This window comes from Chiloscyllium plagiosum, unplaced genomic scaffold (genome assembly GCF_037043375.1).
Source record: "Chiloscyllium plagiosum isolate Xiang-an unplaced genomic scaffold, Cpla_swu_hap1 HiC_scaffold_18, whole genome shotgun sequence".
NCBI classification, from domain to species: domain Eukaryota; kingdom Metazoa; phylum Chordata; class Chondrichthyes; order Orectolobiformes; family Hemiscylliidae; genus Chiloscyllium; species Chiloscyllium plagiosum.
This window is the reverse complement of record NW_028270156.1, coordinates 16677367-16695298: the sequence shown is the minus strand read 5'-3', so window position 1 is coordinate 16695298 and position 17932 is coordinate 16677367. Positions and strand designations below refer to the sequence as shown.

General features: G+C 42.5%; 1 protein-coding gene across 1 annotated transcript; it reads left to right on the top strand.

Annotated features, from left to right (window-relative positions):
• Nucleotides 1-8884: 8884 nt before the first annotated feature.
• cunh11orf96 (chromosome unknown C11orf96 homolog) lies at nucleotides 8885-10084 on the top strand. Its single transcript, XM_043706363.2, has one exon. The coding sequence runs from the start codon at nucleotides 8988-8990 to the stop codon at nucleotides 9354-9356; it is 369 nt and encodes a 122-aa protein (XP_043562298.1). The 5' UTR covers nucleotides 8885-8987; the 3' UTR covers nucleotides 9357-10084.
• The last annotated feature ends 7848 nt before the right edge of the window (nucleotides 10085-17932 follow it).

Genomic DNA, 17932 nt, shown 5'->3' with positions numbered 1-17932 from the left:
GGTAATGAAGGGGTTAATTGTAACCTCATAGAAGAGTGCACTAGCTGAAACTTTAGTTAGTGAAAAGACTGGACATAATATTATCAAACATTGGTACAAGGTAACTGTCATTGCCTAATGCAGTTAAGACACTAGCAGAGACATTATCAACAATGATACTGGATCACTGCCATTGTATAACTTAATTAAGAAATTGAGAATGTTATTATCAAAAACAAATGGCCATTGTCTTGCATAATTAACTTCTGCCTGGAAGAAAATAGCATTCACATCCATCAATATTAGAGCCCAGTGTCCCTTATCATGGGGTAGGGTCTGTATTGTTTTCTATTATGAATACAACATTACGTCCCAGTTAGACCTTGGTATGGAATGAACTAAGGATTAAAAGGGTGTTAAATACTGGGTAATTCAGCAGGACGGCAACATGAGATGTGTGTTGTGATATTGTGGTATGAGTCATCGTAAAAAGAGGACAACAGCAGAGTGTGGTTACTGCAGTTGGGTTGAATAAGGTTGAAAACTGGTCATTTCTAGATCCAGGCCTACAACCATCATTGGTAATGACTAGGTGTGTGTGGTTGTATGTTTCAGTCAAATCACAGAAGAGTTTGAACTGTGGTACTTCATGAATGTTCCAGTCAACCTCGTGTATTGGTTTTGTCTTGTGGGTTTTATGTAAACTCTGGACAGGTCACAGGAAGACTTATACTGGGAAGGGAATTTTGTGAGTTAAATAAATGAATGATTATGAGGTTGAGCTAAACCCTACGTCATTTATATCTTGTTCTTGTAACTCTTCAAGTCCAAGACCTATCATAAAGTAGGACAGGAATGGAAATACTAACAATGGTGACCAGTTTACTATTATCAATCTAAAGGGAAGGCAGCAATGCAGTGGTTATGTCACTAGACTGGTAAGCCAGAACTCCAGACTAATGTTTTGAGGACATGCATTTGAATCCCACCATGGTAGATGGTGAAATTTGAATTAAATAAAAATTAAAAAGTTAGCGTAGTGGCAACCATATATCTATCATCAATTGTCATAAAACCCCTTCTAGTTCACTAATGTCCTTTGGGTGGCACGGTGGCACAGTGGTTAGCACTGCTGCCTCACAGCGCCAGAGACCCCGGGTTCAATTCCCACCTCAAGCGACTGACTGTGTGGAGTTTGCACATTCTCCCCGTGTGTCCATTGGTTTCCTCCGGGTGCTCCGGTTTCCTCCCACAGTCCAAAGATGTGCAGGTTAGGTGAATTGGCCATGCTAAATTGCCTGTAGTCTTAGGTGCAGGGGTAAATGTAGGGGAATGGGTCTGGGTGGGTGCGTTTCGGCGGGTCGATATGGACCTGTCGGGCCGAAGGGCCTGTTTCCACACTGTAAGTAATCTAAGAAATCTTCCTTCCATAGCTGCTCTGGCATACATGTGACTCCAGATCCACCAGTAATTGACTGACTCATCAGAAATGTCCGTACTAAGTCACTCCGATTAAGGGATACTTATGGATGGACCATAAATGCAAGTCCAACAAGTGATGCCCACATCCCATGAATAAATAAACGAAAATGCATTTGGTCTTTCAGGAAAATAAATCTGTCTTTGTTTAGTCTGGCCTAATGTGACTCCAGACCCATTCCAATGTTGACGTCTAAACTGTCCTCTGAAATGACCCAGCAATCCAGTCAATTCAAGAGCAATTAGAGATGTAAATATTTCACCTGAAACAATAAAAGGAAAGTTATTGACAGAGAGGTTTGTATCATGGAGGGGCTGTTTGACCTTTTGCCCGAAATGTCAATTTTCCTACTCCTTGGATGCTGCCTGAGCTGCTGTGCTTTTCCAGCACCATTCTAACCTTGACTCTAATCTCCAGCATCTGCAGTACCCACTTTTGCCTATTTGGCCCACTTGTCTGTGCTTTATATTTGTTGTAGCAAGTCAAAATTGTGCCCACTGCCCTGCTTTTTCCTTGTAGCATTATATGTCCTGGTGCTTCAAGAAGATGTTAAATGCTTCAAAGGATGAAAAAGAGAAATATTGTGTTTAACTTATAGATTGTTTAACTCTAACACAGAAGAATAGATGATTTTCAAAACCAGGTATAATAAACATCTCACAATCTTAAGAACTATTGTTTTAAAGGTTTGGCAAATCCTGTGCTGCAAAATCCATTCTACATACAGAAAAAGTCCTAGAGTGGTTGTTACATCATTAGAAATGTAGCAGAATGAGCCTGTCAGCAATGTTCTCATTTCAAACTCTGATCAGTCCAGTGTCCTGCTAGAAAGCTGCTTTCCTTGTGCATTTCGGAGAGCTATTTTGTCTGCATAAAGGATAAAATGGAAACAGTTCTATTGGCCAAAGACAACTCAAATAAATATTTTAATCCTGAAGTCTTTTCTTTTGTGGATCAGTGTTGTATTTTTAAATAGTTTATCCCGCAGATAAAATATTTACTGACATTGAGACAGTGATGTGAGTAACTAAGAAAGCCATAGTGGTTTTTTTTGTTGTAAGAGTATTAATTTTAGATGCTGATGTTATTACTGTATTTGAGTGATCTCCTTGGGTAATATGATGCCTATCTGGGTTTGGAAGTAGGTTTACTAAATTGGGCAAATTTCTGGCACAACCATATTTGAGCTGCATATTCCTCCTCTCTGATGGATGGCTGTATTAAGACAAAATCCTAATAGGAAATTAATGTTCCTGATTCAAGCTTATTAATAATCATTGTGTACCACAGAAAATTGTCTCTGTCAACATCAAGAACTAATAGAAAATTATATGAATGAAATAAATGCAAATTTAAAAGCTCTGATGAATTTATTTTGCAGAAGCTGTAGATAAATGTGCATTTCTTAAAAGGTCTGAAGACTGTTTCAAGCGAGACCCCATGTTAGGAGCAAACTCTACTTTTTAACCAAACTTTTTACAAGTGAAGTTTTAGTTTCAGCCAGTGAAACTTCGTGTTCTGACATGTTGCTTGGAGACAAAGCCAGAAAGCTCCAGAACTAATTGCAATCACAAATAGGTTACTGACAAATTCTCAAGATGATTTTTGTAACGCTAGCAGCCAGAACATGATTGAGCACTCGTTTTCAGAATTAATCTTTTTTCATACACTTCTTGAAAAAACACTTTTATTTTAAAATAGTAAATTTATTACATTATAAAATTCAGAGATCAGCAACTTGTATTTAGTATGTGCAGATTGACTGCCTTGTTTGGTGTTCCAGGGAGTTCTCCTTGTAACAGCAGATTGCTTGAAAGGAACTTGTAGATTAATAGTGACCTTTTATGCCATAGACAGTACTTTACTGTTGGTGAAGTTTGTTATAGATCACATTTCTGTATACAACTCAAGTCTTGTTACATCCTGATCGGCGAATTCTAGCATTTGAAGAGAGATTTCCTCTCTTGAATCAGGGTGAGTACATATCTGCAGTCTGGAGATGGGCATAGATCTACTGTGATGCAGTTTCAAACCCGGCATTCCTTCATTTCTCTAAATGTTCCACATTGTGTAACTATAAATGGAATATGCCCTAGTAGGCAGAATGTCTGACTACCTAGGTTTTTGCATTTGACTTGAATACAACATTAGTCCTCCCTTTGTCCACAATCCAAACGCATTCAACCAGGGTTTCCTGATGGGCAGGTAGGTAGGAACCACATTTCCTTATGCAAACAAAAGAGGCTTGTTACATGAATATCAATGAGTGCAATTTGCTGGATGTGAAAACATTTTCATTCACGTCCAGCCACAGTGGAGGATTTATGTCCCAGACAACATCATTTCCATCCCTGTTTCACTGACATAATTGCCACCACTACCTCTGCTAGATCTCAGTGATATACAGTAAGGAAGGAGTTGCCCTGGCAATCCTCAACATAACTTTGGACTCCACGAAGTCTCATGGCATCTGTGAAGCACGGGCAAGGAAACCACCTGCTGATTGCCACTGACACACTCTCAAATGAATGAATCAGTACTCCTCCATGTTGAACACCACTTGGAGGAAACACTGAGGACACAATGTTCTCTGGGAGAAGGACTTCAATGTTTGTCAACAAGAATGTCTCAGTAGCACTACTGAAAGCACTGGATACTGCAAAAGCTTCAGGTCCAAACAACATTACGACAATAGAACTAAAGACTTGTCCTCCAGAACTTGCTATGCCATTAGCCAAGTTGTACCACTAAAACTCCAATACCGGCATCTACCTGATAATGTGGAAAATTGTCCAGGTATATCCTGACCACAACAGATCCAACCTGGCCACAACAGTCAATGATTGATTATTAGCAAAGTGATAGAAGGGTCACTGATAGTGCTGTCAAGCAACACTTGCAAAGTAACAACCTGGTCACTGACACTCCGTTTGGGATCTAATTACAGCTTTAGTCCCAAACATGGACAAATGAGCTGAACACCAGAAGTGAGGTGAGAGTGACTTGAAACTACATAATCATCATTCCTTCACTGTCACTGGGCCAAAATCTTAGAAATCCCTTCTTAACAGCAATGTGGGTGTCCCTACAAAAGACTGCAGTGGTTCAAAGGGTAGCTCAACACCATCTTCTCCAGAGCAGTTGGGGACAGGTATTAAATACAGACCTAGCCAGAGATGCCCACATCCCCATGCATGCATTGAAAAATAGAGATTCACATCTGTCCTAGAATATCTCTGCAGGAGTTCCTTAAGGTAGTAACCTTCTCCTAAACATTTTCAGCCATCAATGCCTTTGTAGAACATGTTAAGATTAATAAGGACGTAATAGATATTTTAGTGGGCATAAGGTGTATAAGTTCCCAGGGCCTTAAGAGAGATATCCCACGCTGCTATAAGGAGAGGGAGAAAATTGCCAGGGCCTTTACGGAGATTTTTATAGTCATAGAGTAATACAGAATGGAAACAGACCCTTTGGTGCAACTCGTCCATACCGACCAGGTTTCCCAAACTAAACTAGTCCAATTTGCCTGCTTTTGGTCCATATCCCTCTAAACCTTTCATACATGTATCAGTCCAAGAGTCATTTAAATATTGTAAATGTACCAGCCTCCACCACTTTCTCTGGCAGTTCATTCTGTACAGACTCCACCCTCTGCGTGAAAAAGTTGCCCCTCAGGTCCCTTTTAAATCATTTGCCTGTGCCTGAGGGGTGGTGGAGGCAGTTATTCTTGCAACATTTAAGAAGCATCTTGATGAGCTCTTAAAATGCTAGGACATAGGCTATGGATCAATTACATGGGGTTAGTGTAGTTTGATGTTTTTTAGTTAGCATAGTTGTGGGGGACTAAAGGGCCTGATTCTATGCTGTATGACTCTATGACTTGTCTTCCATTGGAAGATCAGAAGTGGGCATAATTGCAGTGTTCAGCCCAATTTACAACTTCTCAGATAAAGTATCTGACTATCTCTGCCTGTACTAAAACTCGGACAATTTCCAGGCTTGGGCTGATAAGTGCTAAGTAACACTTGCACCATTCAAGTTCCAAGGGCAATGACCAAGAGGGAATTTAGTCATATTCCTAAGACATTCAATGACATTACTACAGTTGAATCCCTCAACCATTAATAAATTGGGGGCCTTCATTACCCAGAAACTGAACTGGTTAGAGACAAACAAACTGCAGATGCTGGAATCCAAGGTAGACAGGCAGGAGGCTGGAAGAACACAGCGAGCCAGGCAGCTTCAGGAGGTGGAGAGATTAACATTTCAGGTGTAACCCTTCTTCAGGACAGGGAGCGGGTGTAAGGGGAGCTGCAGAAAAAGGGAGTTGGGGGGGCAGGGTGGTGAGCTGGGGATAGGTGGAGACAGCTAGAGAGTATGACTTGGTTGGTCAATGGGTGGGATGATTCCTCATGAAGGGCTTATGCCTGAAACATTGATTCTCCTGCTCCTCAGATGCTGCCTGACCGGCTGTGGTTTTCCAGCACTACACTCTCAACTCTGATGTCCAGCATCTGCAATCCTCACTTTCTCTAATTGGGAAAGGTGAATCTGGTAAGTGGCTGAGAGGCATGGGAGGTTGGGGGAAGGGCTGGAAAGGGAGTCAGGGCATAGGAAGGGAGGGTATTTGAAATTGGAGAACTCAGTGTTGAGTCCTCTGGGCTGTAGGCTGCCCTGGCGGAAAATGAGGTGTTCTTCCTCCAATTTGCGGTTTGATTCAATGTGGCAATTGAGAAGGCCAAGCCCCAAGGGTGGTCATGTCGGAAAGAGAGTGGAAAGGCGAATTAAAATAGGCAGCAACTTCTCTACCTTCTGATGCTGCCTGGCTTGCTGTGTTCTTCCAGTCTCCTGTTTGTCTACCATAAGTAAATACTGTATTTTTAAGAGGAGGTCAAAAGAATTATATGGTAAGTAACTCACTTCCAGATTGCCAAAAGCCTGGCATCTATGAAGGGCTGATGAAGGGCTTTTGCCCAAAACGTTGATTCTCCTGCTCCTCGGATGCTGTCTGACCTGCTGTGCTTTTCCAGCACCACACTCTCAATCTGCAGTCCTCACTTTTGTCACCATCTACAAAGCACCAGTTAGGTTTATAACAGAATATTCCTTACTTGCTTGGATGGGTGCAGTTCCAGCAACTCTCGAAGCTTTCAAGAACAAGAGGATGTGAGAATGTAATGACTTGGAACTCTCTGCCTATGAGAGCAGTGTAAATGGAGAGATCAAGGCTTTCAAAATGGCATTTAAAACAAGTAAAGGGACAGAGAGGGAATGGGGTAAACATGGAGAAATTGCACAGGTGTCTTGGGCCAAATAGCCTGCGTCAATTCTGTAATGACTCTACCACCCACCCGTAGTAAAGTAGCTGCTTGATTGGCACGCAATAAACCACCCCACCTTCAATATTCCCTCTCTCTAATATAGGTAGTCTGTACCATACACAAGATGCATTGCTGCAATTTGTCAATAGATCACCCATAGCACCTTCCAAACCCATCACCTCTCCAAACAGGAAGGACTATGACAACAGATCCATGGGGATGCCACAACCTCCAAGTCACACACTATCCTAGTGCCATTCCTTCACTGTTGCTGGGTCTAACTCCCTTCCCAACAGCCCTGTGGGAGATGGATACCAGATGGACTACAGCTATTCAAGAAACTAGCTCACCACCATCTTCTCGAGGACAACTGCCAGTCCTTTGAATGAATTAAAAAGACAATAATGTTTCCTTTGTAAAACCCTTTGCTCATTCTGTACCCGCAGTCAATTCATAGAATCCCTGCAGTGTGGAGTTGGACAACAAGTCCACACCGACCCTCTGAAGAGTAACCCACCCAGACCCATTCCCCTACCCAATATTTAGTCCTAACACACCTAACCCACACATCCCTGAACACTATGGGACAATTTAGCATGGCCAGTTCACCTAATCCACACATCCCTGAACACTATGGGACAATTTAGCATGGCCAATTCACCTAACCTACACATCCCTGAACACTATGGGACAATTTAGCATGGCCAGTTCACCTAACCTGCACATCTTTGGATGGGGAGGAAACTGACACAGACACAGGGAGAATGTACAAACTCCACCAGGTCCCTGGTGCTGTGAGGCAGCAGTGCTAACCACTGAGCTACCGTGTCACCACAAACTGCCAACTCAGTTTTGGCAAACAAACTTATTTTATCAAAGATGAATAGGAAGGGTTAAGAAGGATGTGGGCCCAGTGCTGGCAAATGGGACGAGATTAGATTGGGATATCTGGTCAGCATGGAGGTGTTGGACTGAAGGGTCTGTTTTCATGCTGTACATCTCTGTGACTATGACAAAAAGGAAACACAAACGGCAGATGTCCCGGGTGCACTGCCTTAAGGGAGCGGAAATTCAACATCAGAAATCACAATTAAAATTGACCTGACTTGCATAAGAACGAAAAAAAAAGCCTCTCGTTTGGAAAAACCCGATTAATTCATGTGCCATTCGAGACAGCCGGGTTGGCAAGGACTGTGACTTCCATAGTAAGTATGCTGCAGTTTAAAAGGTGAAAGTGTTCCGGGTAGTTCTGGGACAGCGAGCTATCTGGCCTATAGCGCTTGGACATGGATCTGCTGATACACAAATAAACATTCCCCCGAAGTGAAATCATTCTGTGACCCAGTGATGTTCCTGTCATTCCAATCGGGGACCGGGAACCCACCACCTTCCTACTAGTGGTAAATACACCGGAAACCACAACCTCGGCGAGGAAATAATTCACAGCATAGAAATAAAAGCGAAATACACTGCGGATGCTAGAGATCAGAATGTTTTTTTTAAAAAAAGACACAAAATGCTGGAAGTACGCCTGGCAGCATCCGTGGAGAGAGAAACAGAGTTGACATTTTCCAGTCCCCTCTGACTCTTCTGCAGCATTTTGTGTATCGGTTAAAGATTTCTAGCACCCGTAGGTTTTGGTTTGAATTTTTTTATTTTACGTTTGTACTATCGCCAACCAGACAAGGGTTTACCCAGTACCTTCTATTTAATTATGATCTTTCTGTGTGTGTGTTCCTGCCTTGATTACAACACTTTACAATGTCAGTGTCCAAGTAGAAAACCATTTCCAGATGAGGCTGGGGAATTAATCGAATGCTAATTAGAATCTATCCAGATCAAATTAAAGACCAAGTTGTCCTACTTTTTAAGAAAAAAATTAGTAAAATAAAACGGGGTTTGTAATAGAAGAGTTACCGGATATCTTATCCTGACCGGTGATAAAGCACACCATTAATGAAATAACGTCAGCTTAGAGAGAGAGAAAAAAAACACGCAGGATTCCTTTAAATGGCAACTGGTGTCATGAGAGGCTGAGCCCACGTGGCCAGGAGTTGTCTATATAAATTGCTTCTGCAGCACTCACACAGACACAAGAGTTGAAGTTGCATCAAGTTGAGTGGCAGGGTTTGTGTTTCTCTCTCTGTGGACGAGCGAGGGGACCCCCCCCCCCCCCCGGACGACGAGGAGGAAGGAAAAAGCAGATGGCAGCGGGCAAACAGGGCGAGGTGGTGGGTATCTGCACCAGCTACCAGGCGGTGATGCCCAGCTACGCCGGGATCACCGAGGAGTACCCGCAGTCGCTGCGCCGTCAGCTGCAGAAGAGCAAGCTGAAGCCGCGGAGAGCCAGGGAGGCCCGCTTCAAGACCCAGCCGGTCACCTTCGACGAGATCCAGGAGGTGGAGGAGGAAGGGGTCTCGGCGCTGGAGGAGGAGAAAGCCAAGAAGTCCTTCTTGCAGTCGCTGGAGTGTCTCCGGAGGAGCGCGCAGAACTCGCGGGTGCACAAGTCGAGCCTGAGCAACTCCAAGCTGCGGTACAGCCTGGACTCCAGCGACTCAGATTCCGCCCATTGATGGTTCACCATCTCTTTCTTCCCCCCCCCCCCCCCCAGCTTTCCACCCCCACCCCCTCCCCTAGCCAGCTCCATAAACCCCCACCAGGACAGAAGTACTGTGCTTCATAATGAAGTTTTCTTAAAGCTGACTTTTTTTTTGGGAAAAAAAATTCTATTTTCAAAAGGAAACTTTGACTTGTGCAAGGAAAACAAAATCGAACAGCCAGGAGTAAGTTCTGATGTGAGATGTCGTTTTGTGCTTGAATTTTTGCAAGTCGTGGAATGAACGCTCTGTGCAGAACCTCTTGCTCAGTCTCTCTCTCTCTCTCTCTCGTACATACACATAAATTGGAGAGCGAGATGTTGCAAAGCGAACTGGCGTTTTATGCCTTTTTTTTTGAAAAAACAATTGTGGACGTCACTGAATTTGGGACACGGATTATAAATGCAACTTTTAATTTTTAGCAAAATAAAACAAAGAAGAATGGTTGTTTTCTACGCTGCTTTCGGAATAATTGAATTGCGAAATGTAATTTAAATGTCCTTCCTACTCTCCTCTGAGTGGGACCCGCAGATACTCTGAATACTCGAGGATTTTAAGAATTTGCTTGGAGTCTTGCCAAAATGTACAATGCTTTTAATACTTAAAAAAAATGGTAATTTATATGTTTGTAATTTTTGTGATAGTTGCAAAAAATAATATTGTAATGGCTTATAATTAATAAAATCAATGTAAGTTTAAACCTTTTTTATTTCTACTACTTGGAGCTTTTTTGTTTTTAACATTGAAGTGACAGTCTCGTACTGTCTGCCTGCTAAACGTCCTACTTTGCTCTTTTTTTAAAAAACAAAATGTATTGCTTCTCCCCTAATCTTTTGGATTCGGTTTCATGTTTATCTAGTCACGAGAGTATTTTTTTCTGTCTCTCCGGGTTCTGCCGTTAAGATCATGTTGTGCCGCATTAGCGTTTTCCATGCGGCTCCAATGTATAATATTAGAATTAATACACGTGCTTTTCCCTTCTCGTCAGCTCTGCGCGAATTCTGTGTAATCAATCTCCCCTTTATTTAAAATTAAAAGTCCAGAGTTGATTTTTTTTTTCTTTGCATTGAGCATGTGAGCAAAAAATGCGATCTTAGTTTCAATCCAATCCTAACAGCCTGCCCCTCCCCACCCCCAAAATGCTCCTACTGTGAATCTCCACGCTGCTGTCGCTGGAGTATGGGCGCGCAGCTGGCTCGAGGGCTGAATGGCCGGGGTGTGTAAATAGTGCAGCCTGAAGGAGACGCGCTTGTCACTAGCCTGTGTTTTTCAAAGCGACAGCGCCGTTCCGTAACTCTGACATTTTAGCTTTTCTTATCTATCTACTTTCTCTTCTTTCTCTTCTCCCCCACCAAGTTTGTTACCCTTCCCTCCCACCTTCCCAGTGTGTTAAATTCAGCTCCCACTCTCAGGTTTAACACGTCGAACCAGTCAGGCAGCTGTGGGTTACTGCTGTGTTTTAGTTGAAGCAACACACGCTGCCACTTTTCATCATGGTGCCATCTCTATTCCATATCTGTAATAGGTACTAGCTATGCCCATGTACTTTTAATTTGGTTGCATACTTTTCAGCTTCTTAGTGTTAAGATGCCAGGTGATGCCAAATGAATTGTATTGCACGTGTCTGACAGGCTATACCCATGGCTGGCTGGTTTATCATTTCCAGTACTTAAGCACTGCTGTAGGAATCCAGCTGATCTTTCAAGTTTTTTTATTTAGAAAGTGGTGCTTTTAACTGGGGGGAGGAAAGGTGAATAATGCAAGTGCAATCAGGTATATCAGGGGCTCGGTGCATGTATGGACATGATTTGCTGTCTGTGTGCTTGCAGCTTTGCTTTAAGAAAAAGCATTCATGGCATATGGGTATTGCTGACTGGGCCAGCATTGATTGCTCATGCCCAGATGCCCTTGAAGGCAATAGTGTGCTGCTGCCTTAAACTGATGCTGTCCATTTGGTAAAGGGACATCCCCAGTGCTATATTCCATGGTTTTTGACCTAATCGCACTGAAGGAATGGCAATATATTTCCAAGTTGGATTGGTGAGGGGCTTGGAGAAGAGTCTGCAGACAGTGGCATAATGGTGTGTCTGCTGCCCTTGTCCTTCCCTGTTCTACTGGTTGTGGCTTTGAAAATTCTTAGATTAGTTTAAGCAATCACTTTTGAAACATTATCCATTGGGTTGTTATTGTACTTTGGATTTTGCTTTGCGCAAATAGCCTGTTACATTTCATCACTGTGGAAAACTCTTCAGAGGCTATAGAGTTCTTTGGACTTCACTCTGTGGTCCTGAATGGTGCTACATAAATGCAAGATTTGACTTATGGTTCAAACCTCTTGATGTACTGCTGCCTTTGGAATGCTGTCCTCATGTGAGATTTAAGGAATTTATTATGTCTGCGCATGCTTTCAAACCAAACATGCAGTGTGGAATAATGGTTCTCTTTCAATTTATGTAAAAGTCCTCTCAATCCAATCATGCGATTTAAGACCGAGCCACTGTGTAAACCACTGTTGTCCGCTGCTATTAAGGCTCTGCTGGAAGTGGGGAAGCCAAATGGAGCTGATCCCATCTATGCCTCGTAAACAAATTGGTAATGGGCTGAGTTGTTGGCCTGTGATCCTAAGCTCATACACAAAGTAAGCATATGTGCTTCAATGAATTTTCTGCACATTTTAAGGTTTAAAAGAAAGGTGAGTGTTCTTTGATCATTGTGCGTTGCTTCCATTTGCTGCTGCTAAAACTGTGGCAAGAGTGTATACACTGCTTCTTTATTCATTCACGAGATGAGGGTGTCGTTGGCTAGGCCAGTATTTTTTTTGCCCATCCCTAATTGCTCAGAGATTCAGGTGTTAAACACATTGCTGTGGGTCTGGAGTCCCATGTATGCCAGACCCAGATAAGGGCTGTCAAATTTCCCTTCCCTAAAGGACATTAGTGAACCAGACAGATTGTTCCAACAATTGACAATGGTTTTCTGGTCATAATTAGATTTTTATTTCCAGATTTTAAAAAAATGAGTTTGAATTCCACCATCTGCCATGGGGCATTTGAAAGCTTGCCCCAGAACATTACCTGGATGACTGGTCTAACAAAATACCACTAGGCCATCGTCTCCCCTCTGGATACAGCGCAGTGGCACTGTGTTTAAAAAAACATCTGCAATCTTCCATAGTCCTTGTGTTACCAACTAAGTAACTACTCCAGCCTGTCAAAATCAAACAGCCCAGTCTAAACTGAGAAACTTCAGCATGATTGGCAAAGGGCAAGCTATATCCAAGTGCAGCTAGGTCAGAGAGCAGGAGTGGCTCAAGGGATGCCTCTCATTACGTGCACCAATATTCTCTATCAATGATGGGTCACCCTATTGTTTGCTACTCCTGGAAAAAGTTTGAGTGCTGCACTGTGATGTGTGGGGCCTGACACATGCTTATCACAATTCAAAAGTTTGGTGCAAGAGAAAGATTGTTGTTTTGCACTGAGTAGTGGGAAATATTCCTCAAGTCAGTATCCACCCATGTGGGTTACCTGTAGTATGAGTCGGGAGTTACTGATGAAATTCGAAAGTGGAACTACAATAATGATTGTGAACCAATGCAGAACTGTGGTGTAAGGAAGCCCACAATGCCGTTAGCGAGAGAGTTTGAGGATTCTGACCCAGCGACAATAAAGGCATAGCAATCTACCTCTGCGAATACTGGGAGACCTGGATAGGTTGGACATGGAGAGAGTAGGACTCAAGGCCACAACTTCAGAGTTGAGATAGGAAGAATTTCTTCATCCAAAGAGTGGTGAATCTATGGTTCTCATTGCCACAGAAGACTATAGAGGCCAAGTCACTGAGTGTCTTTAAGACAGGCTGTTGTTTAGTAAGGGGGTCAGAGATTATGGGGAGAAGGCAACCAAATGGGATGAGAAACGTGCCAGCCATGAGCAGACTCGATGGGCTTAGTGGCTGAATTCTGTTCCTTTGTCTGACGGTCTTACAGAGTCAGGATGATGACTGACCTGGAGGGAAATTTGCGGGCAGCAGTGTTCCCAAATATCAGTTGCCTTTGTCGTCTTGTTTCCAAGTCGTCGTGTGTTTTGGAAGGTGTTGCTTAAGGAGCTTTGGTGAATTTCTGCTGTTCATTTTGCAGTGCTGACCCTGTGGTTAGTCACTGACTGTCATTGTGCAACATTCATGTAATCAATAACAGTTGAGTTTTATTTCACGAGCTGTGCCTAAGAGCAATAAACAAAATAAGTTCATAAGGTAATTTACTGTTAGTAAAAAAATAAGAAAAGCACTATGATCTCAGCCAGATGTATCTTCAAACACTTACAAGCGATATTTTGAAGTCAGCTGGGCAATTATGCATACTCCCACATGCTAGGTGGAGCAGATTACTTTTCAGTGACTTAGAAATCTGTTATATCACAAGGTTACTCTGTGTTTCTATTCATAGTATTTTTTTCACATACTCTGAACATTAAACTCATTTTAAAAAGTAATTTCTGAGCACAAACATGTCTGCTGTGAAATATCATTTTGTCACTGAGGTGTTCCTTGTGAAATATAATTGCTTTCTGCGTTATTTCTGAGCATGAGTGTCGTAAGTCAGGCTAGTCTCAGGACTAATGACACCACGCAGTAAACTTCATAGATGACATCACCTTAATAACTCACAAGTCACAAATAAGTCGTGGCTGGTTTGAGAAACTATTCACTAAGGGTCACAGTGTGTCACATACTTATGTTGTTTTAATGGCTGAAAATACAATTTAGGAATTTGTCTAAAAATATCTCTCAATCAGTTTTGTTTGGATATGAAATATAACTGTTTCAATAAGGTATTTCCAACACAAGTGGTTTTGACAAAAGGAAATATTTGGAGATTTGCTTGATCATCAAACAAGTGTACCTGACTGATGTTCAGGCCATCTCTTCAAGTTGTTTCTCAACTTGTTTCATTAAAGGATATAGAATTTTCCAAGGTGCGTAGGGATATTTTTAAAATTAATTTATGGGAAGTAGGTGTCACTAGATGTATGGCCCATCCCCAATGCCCTCGAAAAGATGATGGTAACCTATCTTCATGAACAACTGCAGAACATTGGTCTAAGGACACCCACAATACCATTACAATGAGAGTCGCAGGTTTTCAGTGACACTAAACGACTGGCAAATTATTTCCGAGTCAGGTTGGTGATTTACTTGGAAGTGAATTTGCAGGTGGTCATTGAAAAGGTTTGGTCCAAGGAGTCTTGGTGAATTTCTGCAGTACATCTTGTAGACCAAAAGACCATAAGACATAGGAGTGGAAGTAGGGACATTCGACCCATCAAGTCCACTCTGCCATTTAATCATGGTTGATGGGCATTTCAACTCCATTTACCCGCACTCTCCCCTTTTTCCCTTAATTCCTTGCAAGATCAAGAATTTATCAATCTCTGCCTTGAAGACATTTGATGTTCCGGCCTCCACTGCGTTCCCTGGCAATGAATTCCACAGGCCTACCACTCTCTGGCTGAAGAAATGTCTCCTCGTTACTGTTCTAAATTGATGTCCTCTAATTCTAAGGCTGTGCCACGGGTCCTAGTCTCCCTCCCTAACGGAAACAACTTCCCAGCGTCCACTCTTTCTAAGCTATGCATTATCTTGTCAGTTTCTATTAGATCTCCCCTCAACCTTCTAAACTCTAATGAATACAATCCCAGGATCCTCAGCCTTTCATCATATGTTAGGCCGACCATTCCAGGGATCATCCGTGTGAATCTCCACTGGGCACCCTCCAGTGCCAGTATGTCCTTCCTGAGGTGTGGGGCCCAAAATTGGACATAGTATTCTAAATGGAGCCTGACTAGAGCTTTACAAAATCTCAGAAGCACATCACTGCTTTTATATTCCAACCTTCTTGAGATAAATGATAACATTATATTCGCTTTCTTAATCACGGACTCAACCTGCAAGTTAACCTTTAGAGAATCCTGGACTAGCACACCCAGATCCCTTTGTACATCAGCTTTATGAATTTTCTCACTGTTTAGAAAATAGTCCATGCCTGTATTTCTTTTCCAAAGTGCAAGACCTCGCAATTGCTCACGTTGAATGTCATCAGCCATTTCCTGGAACACTCTCCTAAACTGTCTAAATCTTTCTGCAGCCTCCCCACCTCCTCAGTGCTACCTGCCTGTCCACCTAACTTCGCATCATCGGCGAACTTCACCAGAATGCCCCCAGTCCCTTCATCCAGATCATTAATATATAAAGTGAACAGCTGTGGCCCCAACACTGAACCTTGCGGGACACCACTTGTCACCTGCTACCATTCTGAAAAAGAACCTTTTATCCCAACTCTCTGCCTTCTGTCAGACAGCCAATCCTCAATCCATACCAGTAGCTCACCTCGAACACCATGGGCCCTCACCTTACTCAGCAGCCTCCCGTGAGACACCTTATCAAAGGCCTTTTAGAAGTCTAGATGGATAACATTCACTGGGTTTCCCTGGTCTAACCTACTTGTTCCCTCTTCAAAGAATTCTAACAGGTTTGTCAGGCACGACCTCCCCTTACTAAATCCACGCTGACTTAATCTAATCCGACCCTGCACTTCCAAGAATTTAGTAATCTCATCCTTAACGATGGATTCTAGAATTTTACCAACAATTGAGGTTAGGCTAATTGGCCTATAATTTTCTATCTTTTGTCTTGATCCTTTCTTGAACAAGGGGGTTACAACAGCGATTTTCCATCATCTGGGACTTTCCCTGATTCCAGTGACTTTTGAAAGATCACAACCAACGCCTCCACTATTTCCTCAGCCACCTCCCTCAGAACTCTAGGATGTAGGCCATCGGGGCCAGGAGATTTACCAATGTTTTGACCTTTTAGCTTTTCCAGCACTTGCTCTTTTGTAATGACTACCATACTCAACTCTGCCCCCTGAATCTCCTTAATTATTGGGATATTCGGAAGATGGTACACATTGCTGATACTGAGCATCAGTGGAGGCATTGGTGGATGTGACATCAGTGGGAATCAGTGGGAATCTGGGAGAAACTCTTTGCTGATTTTGTATCCAATTGGTTAGCTCTCCCTGGATTTTTACCTCCCATATAACTAGTCAACCATAAGCTGCCTTGTCAAAGGCCTTATTAAAGTCCATGTAGATAATGTCTACTGCTCTGCCTTCATCTATCTTCTCGGTCACCTCTTCAAAAAACTCAATCAAATTTGTGAGACTCAATTTCCTAATTTTAAGTGACATATACCCTGGTCCATGCAATTGCAGTGCAGTAGGCTGGAAAGATTAGTTCTCCAATTATCCAATAATGTAGTGACACTCAACCTGTGTCAAAATTAGAATTATTAAAATACCCTTTGATATAAATAACACCTTCACAAAAAGCTACATCTAGATCACCAATTAACCCTAGGAAAGCCTTTTGCTTATTTTCAAATGTTGTAGCCTGCTCCAGATCATTAATATATTTGTGTGAGGAGCTATCTGACTTCTTGTTGCTTCGTGGCTTCATCCTACTTTGGAGCATTAGCTGAAAATGCCATATTGTTTAAACAAAGCATTCTTATTTTTAATAACAGAGTGCTCCTTGTGTCCATAAGGTGATTTCTCCACAGTACTGACGATGTATGTGATGTCTGTCCTACTCTCTGTACTGACGTTTCGTGTAAATCTTTAAGGGGTTTTGTACCTTAAGACTTACCATTGATCAGAAACTGAAGTGGATGAATCATGTGAGTCATAATCATAATGGCTCCAAGATCAAGTCAGAGGCAAGGAATCCTGCAGTGAGTAACTCACTACCTGACTCCCCAAAGGCTGTCCATCATCTACAAGGCTTAAGTCAGGATACTCCCCACTTGCCTGGATAAGTGCATCTCTAACAACACTCAACAAGCTTGGCACCAACCAGGACAAAGCATCCTGATTAATTGGTACCGTATCCACATTCAGTCACCCTACCACTGTAGAGCCGTAGCTACCATCTACAAGATGCACTGCAGGAATTCACCAAAGCTCCTTAGACTATACCTTCAAAACCTGCAACTATTTCATGATTTGGATGCGAGCATAAGAGGTACAGTTAGTAAGTTTGCAGATGACACCAAAATTGGAGGTGTAGTGGACAGCGAAGAGGGTGACCTCTGATTAAAACAAGATCTGGACCAGATGGGTCAATGTGCTGAGAAGTGGCAGATGGAGTTTAATTCAGATAAATGCGAGTAGCTGCATTTTGGGAAAGCAAATCTGAGCAGAACTTATACACTTAATGGTAAGGTCCTAGGGAGTGTTGCTGAACAAAGAGACCTTGGAGTACAGGTTCATAGCTTCTTGAAAGTGGAGTCGCAAGTAGATAGGATAGTGAAGAAGGTGTTTGGTATGCTTTCCTTTATTAGTCAGAGTATTGAGTACAGGAGTTGGGAGGTCATGTCACGGCTGTACAGGACATTGGTTAGGCCACTGTTGGAATATTGCGTGCAATTCTGGTCTCCTTCCTATCGGAAAGATGTTGTGAAACTTGAAAGGGTTCAGAAAAGATTTACAAGGA